This window comes from Amphiprion ocellaris, chromosome 6 (genome assembly GCF_022539595.1).
Source record: "Amphiprion ocellaris isolate individual 3 ecotype Okinawa chromosome 6, ASM2253959v1, whole genome shotgun sequence".
In the NCBI taxonomy this organism is placed as follows: domain Eukaryota; kingdom Metazoa; phylum Chordata; class Actinopteri; family Pomacentridae; genus Amphiprion; species Amphiprion ocellaris.
Window position 1 is genome coordinate 30,427,514 of NC_072771.1, and position 13,907 is coordinate 30,441,420.

Here is a 13,907-nt window from a genome sequence, read left to right on the forward strand (position 1 = left end):
AGTAATTTACTCCACAAAAGCAAACTGAAGACAGTTTACTTTGTGGATTCTATCGATTTGAAACTACACTTTGTCCCTTTAAATGTCTCTTAAGTTTTTCTGCAAATCAACTTTTTTTTCAGTAAGATTACAGATGAAAGAAAAGGAAAGAAAAGCAAAACTATAGACAAAATCATGTTTTGCATTTTATATTTTATCTAAAGCAATTACCTAAATTGTAACAATGCAAGCAGTTTATTTGAGAAAAATCTAATGTTTTAAGTATATCTAATTTAAATTGGTGGCATTGATATGACTTTTTAACTGAATTTGGATGAACTTAGTTCAATTGTGTGTCAGCAATTAAAGCAGTGTATTTAAGTTGGTCCATCAAATATCTTTATTTTAAGTGTATAGGCTAAGCATTCATGGTGATGTGATATTATTTTTTTGTCAGTAATTTAAGTATCAGTTCTAATTAAGTTGTGATCTTCCCTCCAACTTTGTCCTAGATCTGTCACTTCAAAATAATTGGCAAAATGGCTGCAGGTAACAAGTATTTATATTGTAGACTACTCTTTCAATTATTTTGTTGATTATTCGATTAGTTGTTTGTTCTATATAATGTCACAAAATGGTAAGAAAATGTCAGTCAGTGCTTCCCAAAGCCCAATATGACAATAACTTACAATATAATCACATCAACATCAAACATGATTAAGCTGACAGCCTCACTACCAGCATGAGTCAGGACATATTGTATTTAATGAAATTTAGCTTCATCTAGTGGTCAGAGTACAAACTACAAGTCTATGGAGTCAACCCACAGTATACAGTTTACTGTATATTTATTTACAGGGTTTTGGAAGACTCTTGCATTTTATGCTACTGTGTTAATATTAATACATACTACAAAGAGTGGATGAACTCCAAGAGATGAAGTCTTACAGGCAGTTTCAGTTACACTTAATAAGCTGAATTGAATGTAAACACACAGATTGTGCTCAATAACAATGAAAATGACCTGTAAAAAGAAAATCTGCATGAAATTATCAAAAATGCAAACTTTTTTTTTTACCCAATCTGACATACAAATATATTATTAAAAATGTATTGAGTGTATTTTTTTGTAAAAATAAAATAAATAAAAAGTCTACAATGTTTGTTATAAGATAATGTAGGAGCACCACATTCAAATACAGAAAGCAAGAAAAATGAATCATAGAAGGTACCATTAGTACATTTAAGTTAGGAGTATGGTGTGTATAGTATAACCTGAATTGTGTGCTTTTGAGTGCAAATCAGGTCTCTCTCAGGTTCCTCTTGGCCAGGAAAACCACCTTTTAAAGACACTGTACAGGGCAATGAAATACATTTGGATTGTCTTTTGTAGATAACTGAAGTATGAGAGACACAAACAGACTAAAGGAAATGGAATATGTTCCTAAGACAAACACAAAGGCTTGCCTTGGCAGAATAGCTGCACACTTGATGTCAGTTATTGAGACAAACACGTGGAATCATGTAAATCACACCTTATTTACTACTGTAGGGGGTTTGCGTGTAATATAAAGAAAAGTGGGATTTAGTTACATGACCAAGATGCACCACTTTAACGCAAACAAAATGTCCAGTAGCCCTAAGTTTGTATTTCTATTTCTCTCACACAGTGCAGCCTTTGTCCAACTGTTTCCGCCCTAAATGATTACGCAATTTTGGCGCCTCAGAACCACCGTTTCCTTTCCCTTTAAAATGACACACAAAAAATGTAATAACATAAACAGATTCCTCAGCGCGGGAAAGAGCCATCTGCTCGTCCGGGCTGTAAAATTAACCGCCCTTCACACTCATTGGCTGTTTTTTGCGCTCTGCTTGTCCCCATTGGACAATTTTGATGTCAACTTGCGAGACCGCGCGTCAAGTGTTTAAATCTCATTGGACGAAAACGGCTCCACCAATCTTTACGCACAGGCCGCTTTCTGTTCTTCCTATTGGTTTGTTTCAGTGGCTGCTTCTGACACGTGGGTATGGATCCCTGCAGCTGATTGGTCAGGAAACTGCTCAGGCGCGAGTTTGCAACGCGGGACAACGCTCCTGTAGGCGCACACAGGTCAGTTCAGACGGCCCGCTGCGACCACAGGGAAACTCAGCTCCAGCCTCAATTTTCTGGATACTTTGTAGCAAAGAGCGCAGCAGAGGCCTTTTCTTTTCTCTATTCCTCTTCGGAAATGAAGGACATATTCACTCCGGATTGAAAAGGCCAACTATTTATAACATTTGCTCATTAATTTGATCCAAACTGCCAGTTTAGTTCAACTGTTTTTGCTACCAACAGTGGGATTTAGACACCCATATCATGGCTGATAACAAGCACCCGCATGTAATTTTCTGCAACGACTCTCCCAAAAGAGTGCTGGTGTCCGTCATCAAGACCACCCCGATAAAACCGAGGAAAGCGGAGGCTCTGACGCCCACCAGCCCTGGCTTCAGCGACTTCATGGTCTACCCGTGGAAATGGGGGGAGAACGCCCACAATGTGACCCTGAGCCCGGGCTCGGTGAGCGGAGCTGCATCCCCCACCGGGACACAGACGGCCAGAGAGGCGGACACGGCGCCTTCACCCGACCAGATAAAGGTAGAAAAGTTTATATATATATATATATATATATATATATGTATATATATATATATATATATATATATATATATATATATATATATATATATATATATATATATATATATATATATATATATATATATCTTACCTTCTTTCATGGCAGTAATGTTGCTGAGGACTGAGCAGTTTCACGTCTGACAACACTGTAACACACGGTTAGCAGCATTTGTAACTCATAACAACACTTAATATATGTATAACTAGTAGAAATAACGTAAAATGTCATAGTGGAGCGCGTGCATGCTGAAAATGCCAACTTTTAAGACAAACGTTCCCAAACCGAGTCCTAATAGGAAGAATAATGCAGGTTATAGACTATTAACCGTTTCATTTTCTAACATATGACTACCTAAAGTTGTAAAAATGTGTCTAGGCTCAGTTTTAACATGGCCGAGATGAAGAGTCATTTAAAAAAAAACGCCCGCGCATTAGGGTGTGACATGGATTTTAAACCCCACTTACTTCCTGGTTGTGGAGCAGCTGCTCATACATGACGTCCAGTCGCGCGCCAAAAATGTACCCGGATGTGAATGAGGCATAATGAGCAAGCGTGCTACAATGTAACACATGAGGTCATCGAAGGAAACTGTAACTGATAGAAAGTTACGTTTTAATGAAAAATGCAAGCAACTGCTGCCTACTGACCATTCCTTTGTTATAATAAAGTATTATTATATGTGATATGTTTATAAGACTGTGAGTGTATGAAAACATGTTGTACTCTCGAAAATGTGCACTTCAGGTGTAGCCAGTGCAAAAATGCTGTGTACTCTTGCCATCAGGATGGTATCCGCAGAGGCAGACCTCGGGCTGACACAGTCCGGGAGCTGATAAGTGAGGGGGAGACTTCATCCAGCCGCATCCGCTGTAACATCTGCAACCGAGTGTTTCCCAGAGAGAAATCTCTCCAGGCCCACAAGAGGACACACACAGGTGAGAGAGCGATAACAAGGCAGGTGCACTAATATTGAACAAGGATATTGATCGATACATGAATCTAATCGGGTTAATTTTATTTTATATACTTTCGTATTGTTTTACCTGCAATATTTTATGCACTCAAGTAAATTCACAGTATAAATCAAACTCTAGGATCCTCACCATAAGATTTAAATTTGTTAGGTACATTTACATTTGCAGTCTGATTTCTCCCCCAGAAAGCACGTTCACTCAAAGGCTGTTTAAAAATGTGCTATATAAATAACAGTGACTTGACCCTGAGTTCGTATTCTGAATTTCAGGGTAGTATTACTGTTTAATGACTACTAGAGCTGCAACAATTAATTTAATAGTTGTCAGCTTTTAAAGTAGTTGCCAATTATTTTGATTATCAATTTTAATTAATTGACTAGCTTCTGAGATCTAAATGTATTCAGGTTTCATTACTTCTCTGTGACAGCAACCATAATATCTTTGGTTTGGGGACAAAACAAGACATTTGAGAAAGTCACCTTGAAATGCTGATCAATATTTTTCACCCTTTTTTTTGACATTTTGGAGACCAAAGAGTTAATTCATTAATCAAGAAAATAACAGACAGATTAATCGACAGTGAAAAGAATCAATGACAGTACTTTTGCTCTAACAATATCCCTCTTTCGCTCCAGGGGAGAGGCCCTATCTGTGTGACTACCCAAACTGTGGGAAGGCGTTTGTTCAGAGTGGTCAGCTGAAGACGCATCAGCGGCTGCACACTGGAGAAAAACCCTTTGTCTGCTCAGAGAAAGGTGGGTTTGAAGTGTGAATTTTAGAAAAGACCTGGGAGATGAGCTAATAAACACAGGCTGCCATGCCAAACAACATAAAGTCATGTGACTTTCACTTTTAGTCACTTTTTAGGTACTTTCCAGTGACATGAAACGGCACAGTTTGTTTGGAGTTTTTAAGTTACTTTTGAAGCATTTGGAAAGTACCTGTGAAACAGAAAGCAGACAGTGGCAGTACTTCCTGAAAATTGACAGGGCAAGTGATTAGTAACATTTATTTACTAGTAATACTTCACTGATTTAAAAATGCAGATCTGTTCTTACTACTTTGACATGTTGCAGTCTTCTCATAGCAATAGTAAACCATAATGGCTTACTGCATTTATTGACATGGTTTCTTTCCCTACAGGATGTGGCAACCGGTTCACACATGCTAACCGCCACTGCCCCAAGCATCCTTTCTCCCGCCTGAAGAGGGAGGAACCAAAGGAAGGCCAGGGGAAGGCTCAGTCTGTGGATAACAAGGCTGTGGCAGAGTGGCTGGCTAAGTAAGTAACCACAAGACTGCACAGGCAAAGACTTGACTGAGCAGAAATTTCATGCATTTAAAGTCAGTTTCTGCTTACATTTTAACATACCCTTTGTCCTCGCAGGTACTGGCGAACCCGCGAGCAACGCGCCCCAACAACCACCAAGGTGAAGCCACAGGGAAAGACAAGAGGGGAAGACCAGGAGCAGCAGGATCCCATGGAGTTCCTCCAGTCCGATGAAGAGAACGGGGAAGAAGAAGAGATGGCCGAGGAGGAGAAGGGCACCCAGGGAGGAGCAGCCAAGCGCCGCCTCCAGGAGCAGCGGGAGCGTCTCCATGGGGCTCTGGCGCTCATCGAGCTGGCCAACAACCTGTCTGCCTGAACGCCTCACCCACCTCCCTGATCCTGGCCTCCCATTCCCTGACCCTCATACCTCCATCCCCAGTCCGCCTTCCTGCAATATGTGCTGCCGCTAAAAATTGCTCATAAACACCGATTAATGATTAGTTTAGCTTATTCTATAAAGTTGTGAAACCAGACTTGGAGGAGCTGAATTAGCCTGAGATCAGTGTTATGGACAGAATCATCAATTTCCCCCTCGCAGCACCAGGAAGGCACAAGCTAAAGCACCTTATTCAGCTTACATTTTATCCTTTTTAGGCTGCTATAATTGTAGATTTGACTATATGAAGAATGTCTTTCTTTCTTCTGTCTTCTAAAGGCAAAAGAAAGAACACCTATTATGTTTTTAATTTGTTTTGTTTGCACTTTGGTAACGAGTTTTTTGTAAGTATATTGTGAGAATAAGAGAGTGTGAATGACTGATGTATATATGGTTTAAGCTCAGATGGACAGAATGATACAGGGTGTGGTCAAATATAGGAAATGCTAAGCTGCATTCCAACTGTCAGATGGCCTCTCACCGTGTTCCCAGGTTTCATCTCCGGCGCTATAAGCACAATTTCATAGCCACTGATGACAGCAGTGGTTGTTGAAATGGACTGAGAAGGATTTAAATAGTTTTAGCCTCACCGGTACAGCTCTATTTAATAAGTGGTGAGCAAAGGTGGAGGAGAGGACACAAAAGTCAGAGGAGCTGGATAAGTCTGACATTTGATAAGGGTCATTTTTATTTTTGAGTGAAAGGTAATCATTGCAAGCCTAATCCAGAGGTCTGGTCAGGCACAAACTCTTCAAAGACTCCAAACTTTTACAGCTTTACCACTTGTCTCTATATTTGCCTGACACTACAAAACAAATATGGAGCTATAGTCTCCTATCTAATGTCTTCTGGATTAAGTTCATTCATATTTTACAATGTGAAGGTCCAGAGTACTCGTCAGGACATACCATGTTTCCATTTTAATGCCAGTTGTAAGTGTGTTTGACCGGCAGGCCAAAAGTTGTTTTCCAACCAGAGGGGAGATGTTTTACAATCCACGTCAGTCATCTTTTATATTAAAAGGTGGCAGACCAGATTAGACACCAGCATAGCATCATAGTAGTGTGCGACAATTCTACATCATCTCATTTCACAGTTTAAGTTCTGACATATTTATTTTACCGTATTTTTCTTCTGGCTCGTGGTTTGTTCATATTTTAAGAGCTGGAATCATTTGATAAAAGGGAAAAAAAAATATCCCACAACTGTAAAACACAACAACTTCATCCCTTTGATTTTGTTTAAGCACTTACCTGCCATTAAGTCTTGGATTAAGCTTGCAATGCACCGATTAGATTTAATGTCCAGGAAGAGGGCACTTGTTTTTTATAAACTGATTTGTGTAGTGCTGTTTTTTTTTTTTTGTTTTGTTTTGTTTTGTTTTAAAGCAACACTACATCCTTCAACACTGTAAGAAGCCTCTCATGTGTGCCCTGCCTCTGGTTGGTTTTTTTTTTGTCCACCAGAAATGTCTAGTTGTGATGTTTGAATCTGATTTACAAATTACCTTTGTGGAGTTGCAGTGAAACTGGAAAGCAAACAAAATTGCTGATAATCAAAAAACCCAAATGATTTATTGTACCCAATTACAGTATATTTGGAGGCAGTTGTAACCCTTCGTCTGTTTTTTGGTTTGAGAAAATTATGGCATTTAATATATACATGTAGTGTTAGAAATTTGAGCGCACAATTTACAGAGCTTTGATGTTTTTAATTTTAGTTTCAGTTTTCCCCTCTGCTAACATCCTCCAACAGCTTCCATATTTGAGTGTATAGAGTGATCCTGCTTGCTTGGTAGACATTTTATTACACATCTTAAAGGTAAGACTTCTCTGACAGGCTGTCCACACTGTTTTGTTGATCTTCAATAAACATTCACAGAACCTGACCCAGAATTGATGTGCACTTCTTGTCAGTTTATTCATGGTATAAATAGACTGAACCAGCATAGTAACCACGGAAATTCTTTCAATGACCTTAAATACACCTAAAAATAAAAGCGTAGAAGCAATATTGTGCTCCAATATGAAGCAGAACTACGCCACCATGTGGTGGAAATAGTGTCCTAGTTGTTAGAGAACTTCTTTGATGAGTCTTCTGAAATGTGAATCTTCATCTCTTTCGTCACTTGTGTGTTACTTTCAGATGATTTGTTGTTAAAGGTGAGATATGAGTACACAAGTCCACCTGACATGCTGCAAAGCAAAAGATGAGTACTGAATTGTTATTGTAATATGACTATTGCTACTGTTAGCTGTAGAGTGACATGCAATGTGTGTACCTTGGGCTGTCAATCATGAAATTTTAGTTGATGATCAACTGTCACACAAATAACTGCAATTAACTGTCTTTTTCTGTACATTTTATAAATGAATCCGTTTACAATGAGTGGTATTGACGCATTTAACTGCCACCTTTTAGCAGCAAGTAAAAATTTAACCCACCTATTATCTTTGGCGTCAGTCTGACCCCATTCAATATTTAACATCTGTCAATAAATGATTGACATACTTTTTTTCTTCATATTTAGTGACTTTTCCTAATTTAATGGGGACAACTGGGTAAACATAAAATGAATGAGATGATACATTTTCAATGTCCCTTACAGATGTTGTACACATCGGTGTTCTGACCCCAGGCTTTTAGCTGCATAAAACATATAGGAAATATCAACATTTTACACAACTTTGTTTGGGTTGTTTTGGATGATATTGAGGTCACTAAAACGTGCAATTTTATAATCTTCATAAAACTTCAGGGCCCTAAAGTTTTTGAAATTGTGTTTGTTTTTCCTGGGCTCAAATTGACCCCGAACGTAAGACATGTTACTATTCTTGAAAACAGAAATAGTTTTTCATTCCAAATGTTACAGAAAACAAAAATATGTACTTTGAAATGATATAAAGCTATTAAAACACCAACAAGATATCTCCGGTCAGTGAGATTTTATTGTGATCTGCAAATTTCTTCATAGTCATGTAACAAGTATTCTGGATGTGTAAGGGGAGTGGGTGGGGGGTTGTTTTATTGAAAGGGCTATTTAGGTAGTGAGCAAAAAGACATAAAGTTGGGGAATAATTTTAATTATAATAATTTTCTTGAGGTTTAAATTGCTGGAGTCAAATGGACCCCAAGAATAAAAGATGGTAGTAAATTTGAAGGTAATAGGAGGGTTGAAAAAAAAATAATCGCCTTTTTGATTGACTTAAAATCAACAAGTGCTCATAGTGGTGCTATGGTGTTTGGCTTTGCATTTCCATCCATGACATTAACGTCAATATATGCTCACTGAAATTAAATCGCTTGAATATTAGAAGGTAAGCAACAGCTGTGCCATTAAACCACAGCAGAAATCACAAACTGGGAAAAATGATGTGGCAATAGTGATTTAAAGAGACATTTCCATTTCCCTTAGCTGTTTTTGTACAGGTGAATGGAAACAATTCCAACGTGGTTGCTATCAGCTCAGATAATTCTGATTATGTAACAGTGGTGACCTATGTGTACCAAGACAAAAAGCTTTAATACAAATATGCCTGCTATCACAAACCAGTAGGCATATTTGACATGTTGATAGCTAATCTTATCAGGAAATATTTTAGGTCGACCACAATTGTTTTTCTCTGGACTGGAATGCCATTTAAGCTTACAACGCTGCTCTGGTGAAACGTGGCCTCATGTTTGATTGTTTAGACGCTCTGAAGTCAGGAACAGCTCGTTTAAGATTTTTAACAAATATGTTTGCTGCAAACTGTAATTACATGAAATATTAGGAAGTGAAAAATAAAACTAGAATTGAAAAAGTCTTACCAAATGCTGAGGCCAATGAAATTAGTCCATGAGAACATGTAGTCTCCACCCACAAAGATGCCAATATAGGCCACTGCAACATTCTGGAGAAAATTGAGTAATATTTCTACATGTTAGTGACTATCTTATTGGAAATTTAGGGAGATATTTCTGCATGTTTTGATATAGTAGAACATTCCACAATCACAAGTAGAAAGTTAAACCACCAGCATGGGTGGAAGAGCATACAGCTTGTTTTTTGTTAACATTATTAACAACAGTTAACATTGCAGTTCAGGCCATTTTGAATACATGTCTCACTATGTGTCGAGTGATAAAATACAGATCCACATGCAGGTTAGAACTTGGCAGACGTATTTTTAGTACACAAACAGGATTCTTATCAGTGTGTTTTTACCTTTACAGCTCCCACTACAGCAGTAGTCAGTGCTGAGTTGTAGTAGCTGCACAGGACGATGGAATACATCAGCACAAACCTGAAAAAAACAAAAAAAACCAAAACAGAACTGTGTCTTTAAAAAACTGGGCAGGCTGAGGCAGTGACATAAGACCTGAGTTGTAATGGAAATTGAATAGTTTAGACTGGATTATTGTGACATACCCCATGATGCAGGACATAAGGAAACAAAACATAAACGTGACTTTCGACCAGTCTTGAAATGTGACTGCCTGCAGATCAAAACACACACGGTGGTCAGGCACTGAAGGCACACAGCTTTGGACACAGACACACAGAAAAAGTACACGTGATCACAGTTACTACCTTGTGCAAATCTCCAGTAAACGCACTTGCCAAGAAAGTGGGGATGACAATGATTAGTGCATTGTAAAATAAGACTCCATACTTTCCGAGGCCCTTAATGAAAAAAAAAAGGAGGAAAATATCAGATGTATTATGACAAAATATCCAACATGTGTGGACCATTTGGGAAGATGCTACAGTAAACATTTATTTAAACTGCATGAAGGTATTCAAAATCTTTCATCCCTTCATATCTATCAGCCAAATAAGACAGTTGTCGGTGTATTGGGTCGTAATGGTGGTGGTTTTAAAATACATGGCTCGGAGAGTGCTGTTATAACTTTGTACGTATAAAGTGTATGCCGTCGTGGAGATGCTGTGATCCTAGTGAGTTTAAACTTCTGTTTGCTTAAAGGGTGTATGAACAACACCAAAGCCATCGCCTTTGTTAACACCTGCTAAAGCGGGAAGTTAGAAATATAATTCACAACATTCTCGGAACATGCGCAGTACATATACATCAATATGCATCAGAACTGAGTAAACCCTTGTGCAATGTCACTTAAATGCCCAATATATTGAAAATACAGGCCCCAAATTAGAAACCCGGCATAACAAAAGATAACTGACACAAATAATTTAAAACCTGTGATCACTGAAAGAAAACTGAGCACACCTGTGATTTCCACATAACTGCACGAACATTATTACAATACGACCTGTGAACACCAGAACTTTCCCAGTTTTGGATCTATGTGCTGTGTTTATCGGTACGTCTGCATAATGTGAGGCTCCACATGGAAAAGAATCGCCATGGGAAACAAAGAAATGTGACTGAGAGATGGAATGATGAAAAGGGATGCCTGATAATCGGTGAGCGACTAAAAATCAGTCGATAAACAGTTGCAGCAGTAATCAGGAGGTATAGAACGAGCCATGTACCAACAGTCAGACCTGCAGTGGTTGTCCTCTTAAAATGATGATACAGACAGTGGGCTGCTTTCACAATCAAGTGCTTTAGTCTTGGCACAGGGGTTATCAGTGGAAACCACAGCTTCTCTGACAGCATGAAGGACACTGCATAACATCCACCTTTACGGATGGTGTCCAAGAAAAAAACTTTTGCTTGTACTTTGGCACAAAATTGCAAGCCAAAACCTGGGGAAATAATACGAAAGAAGCCTGGTGAATATTCAGAGCACATTCTTTGGTCAAATACAACTAAAATAGAACCAGATGGGGACCAGCACATTTGTTGGGAACCTGGCCGGGATGAGCACAGTGAACAGACAGTCCTGACAGTGAAGCACAGAGTTGGGAGTGTGATATATAGGGCTGCATGAGTGCAGAAGAGGAATATTTCAGCATTATATTGAACCAGAGCCCACACAAGAGTTTCTAAAGAAGGGAAAAGTGAACACTTTGACTTGACCAAGTAGACTGCCTGACTTGAATCCAACAGAACACCCATTAAATAAACAAACCATCAATCAGAGTTAAGCAGTTTAGAAGGTAAAGCCTCTACCATCTTTGTCTGGACAGCTGTGCAATACAATGTTCTACAAATTTTTCAAACCACATTTACACAGAAATTTAGCTACAGGTAGCAGCGATGCACTAATTGCTTGTATTTGTCCAGAACAGACGGTAAACGGTACCTCAACGCCGAGTTTCTTCTTGGTGTAGACGCCGCTGGCAGCCGTGAAGGCATCATTGAGCAGGATGAAAGTATAGGCCTCCACATCGAAGGCCAGGTCAGAACTAGTGGAAAGGATGGAGATGGAGGGGAAGCTTAGGGTTGTCATCTGTTCTTTGTTGAACAGCTGATATACAAGTTAAACAAACCCACAAATACTAACATATAGAATCTATACCTTGCAGCAACCATGGCACCAAAGACTATAGCTCCAACACTGCAGATCAGGCCCTTGGAAAATGTTTTTCTGAAAGAGGACAAAACTAAACATGTACATCAAAATACCAAATAAGAACAACAGATAACAGTATTTTCCCTTTAATAAATCACATTCTGCCCTGTTGTATCTTTCATCCTCATTTCCTCCCTGCACTGGAAGCTCCAATCTTGTTTAATCGCACTGATAAACTCATTAAAAATCTCTCCATAGAAGAATGCCAGATGGTACAAAACATACAGTCCATTCACAGTAGCTGTGTTAAGATAAGAAGAGTGCTTCAAAGCTCCAAGAGTGATACAAAAATATGAGACACATCTTACCTTAGTATATGCACCTCCAAGACCATTGTCATCAGTATAGTGAATTTCCGTAAAACTGTAAACATGGGTAAACTGTAAAAGACAGCATGTTTTTGGTAAGGCCAAGTGAATTTTCAGCAAATTGATTAAAGTCTGACATGTTCCTACAATGTGCCTTTCAGCTCAAAACACTAGAAAGATGGTTCATTTAACTATGACTATGTGAGCTTTGGATTTAGGGCTGCACTAAACAGGATATTTTGCTGTGAAAACTAATGAGCTAATGCTGTTCACACCCTTTCAGAAAGAACAAGTTGTCTGCATTGCAACTGGCACATTTGTTGTTTGTACTCTAAATCTATAGTTACAAAGTGTATATATATATATATATATATATATATATATGTTCTAAAAATGTTTTAAAGAAAGCAGGATTTTTGGATACGTTGCTGTTAAGTGTTAAATAAAATGTTCCCTCAGTTTTACATACTAACAATGGAAGGCAATAGTTTAGAGAATTTTATCCTGCCTTTAAGAACATTCTGGGAACTAAAAGAAAACCTCCCACTGAAAACATTACTTAAACCTTGCAGAACTTTCTCAGAACATTTTAAGAACACAAAAATTCCACTTTTGATGGGACCTTTAAGTTAGATAGCAGATAAACAGATCAAACCTGAGCTTTTTGGTGCTCGCAAGTCCAGTTATATGGTTCCCAACATAGAGCAAAGGAAGAGGAAAAATCTACAAAGAAAGTAAAGGAATAAAGTTAAAACACAGTCAAAAAGACAAATGAAGATTTGACGATTTAATATGTGAGAAATTCTTACTTTTAAGAGAATACTTCTGTCAAAATCTTGAAACTGCACTGCTTTGCTCATTTTGGCCACATATAGAACAACGATAGTGGTGATCATCTGAAAGGACAATGAAATGAGCGCGTTTGCTGTTGAAAGAGGGAAACAAAAGCGTCCACACCTGGACAACTTACCTGTCCGATTCCCAGACACAGGTAGGAGGGAAACCTGCACAGGTGAGCAGCAGAAAGTGCAGAATGTAATGACTAATTTGTTGTTATTTTAAGCCTCCTTTATGCGTAACCTTCCTCTAGTGACACTATAAATGATTTGATGACAAAACACCGCCTACCTGAAGCTCGTCAGCACGGTTTTGTTCACCACGGTGATAAGAAACGAGCTGCCGGCGTAAAACAGAGCGGAGGAGAACTTTAACAGCCCCGAGTGTTCCGCAGGTACCAGACAGGCTTCAGCAGACATCACTAGATAGTACAAAATCACTTGTTGGAGTTAAAAAGTCAGGTTTTTTCCCTCCAAAGTGAAGTGATTTCGGGTGTAGGCAGGTTCTAGTGGTGTTTCCTGTCAACCGCTGCTGAGAGAGAGACAGGTGGGCGGTCCTCACTGTGTTACATAATTCAGAAGGGAGAGCCTATTTCCTTTTCAACTGTCCACTAAACAGCGAAGTCATGCAAAATGGAATAAAATGCTGCAATATACAATATTCAAAACATGCAAATTTCTAAACAGGCAGCCTAAATTCGCTTTTTATACTCAGTAATAACTGGCAACATTTAACACTTTCCGAAAAAAATGATTTAAACGATCATAATAATAATACATAATACTTGTATAGAGCATTTCAGTGCATTTAAAGACGCTTTACGAAGTAGGTAAGAACAAAAAGAAAATATATGTCATTAACAGAATTATTTTAAGGCTTCAGCTCCCAATATAACATAATTCTAAAAACTTAATCTAATATACAGAAGAAGAAGAAAAAACACAA

The 13,907-nt window shown here is 38.5% G+C and overlaps 2 protein-coding genes across 2 annotated transcripts; one reads left to right on the forward strand and one right to left on the reverse strand.

The window, feature by feature from the left end:
* Positions 1 to 2,077: 2,077 nt before the first annotated feature.
* On the forward strand, positions 2,078 to 7,225 carry znf367 (zinc finger protein 367). The gene is made up of 5 exons (XM_023277678.3): positions 2,078 to 2,614; positions 3,442 to 3,592; positions 4,267 to 4,386; positions 4,775 to 4,913; positions 5,019 to 7,225. Exons 1-5 carry the CDS (start codon positions 2,336 to 2,338, stop codon positions 5,275 to 5,277), a joined length of 948 nt encoding a protein of 315 aa, XP_023133446.2. The 5' UTR covers positions 2,078 to 2,335; the 3' UTR covers positions 5,278 to 7,225.
* A 7-nt stretch (positions 7,226 to 7,232) lies between these two features.
* slc35d2 (solute carrier family 35 member D2) lies at positions 7,233 to 13,875 on the reverse strand. Its single transcript, XM_023277677.3, has 12 exons — positions 13,254 to 13,875; positions 13,096 to 13,129; positions 12,935 to 13,021; positions 12,781 to 12,848; positions 12,126 to 12,197; positions 11,764 to 11,832; positions 11,548 to 11,650; positions 9,911 to 10,003; positions 9,749 to 9,816; positions 9,545 to 9,623; positions 9,148 to 9,230; positions 7,233 to 7,532 (listed from the first exon to the last, which is right to left on the reverse strand). Exons 1-12 carry the CDS (start codon positions 13,379 to 13,381, stop codon positions 7,403 to 7,405), a joined length of 1,014 nt encoding a protein of 337 aa, XP_023133445.2. The 5' UTR covers positions 13,382 to 13,875; the 3' UTR covers positions 7,233 to 7,402.
* Between the last annotated feature and the right edge of the window lie 32 nt (positions 13,876 to 13,907).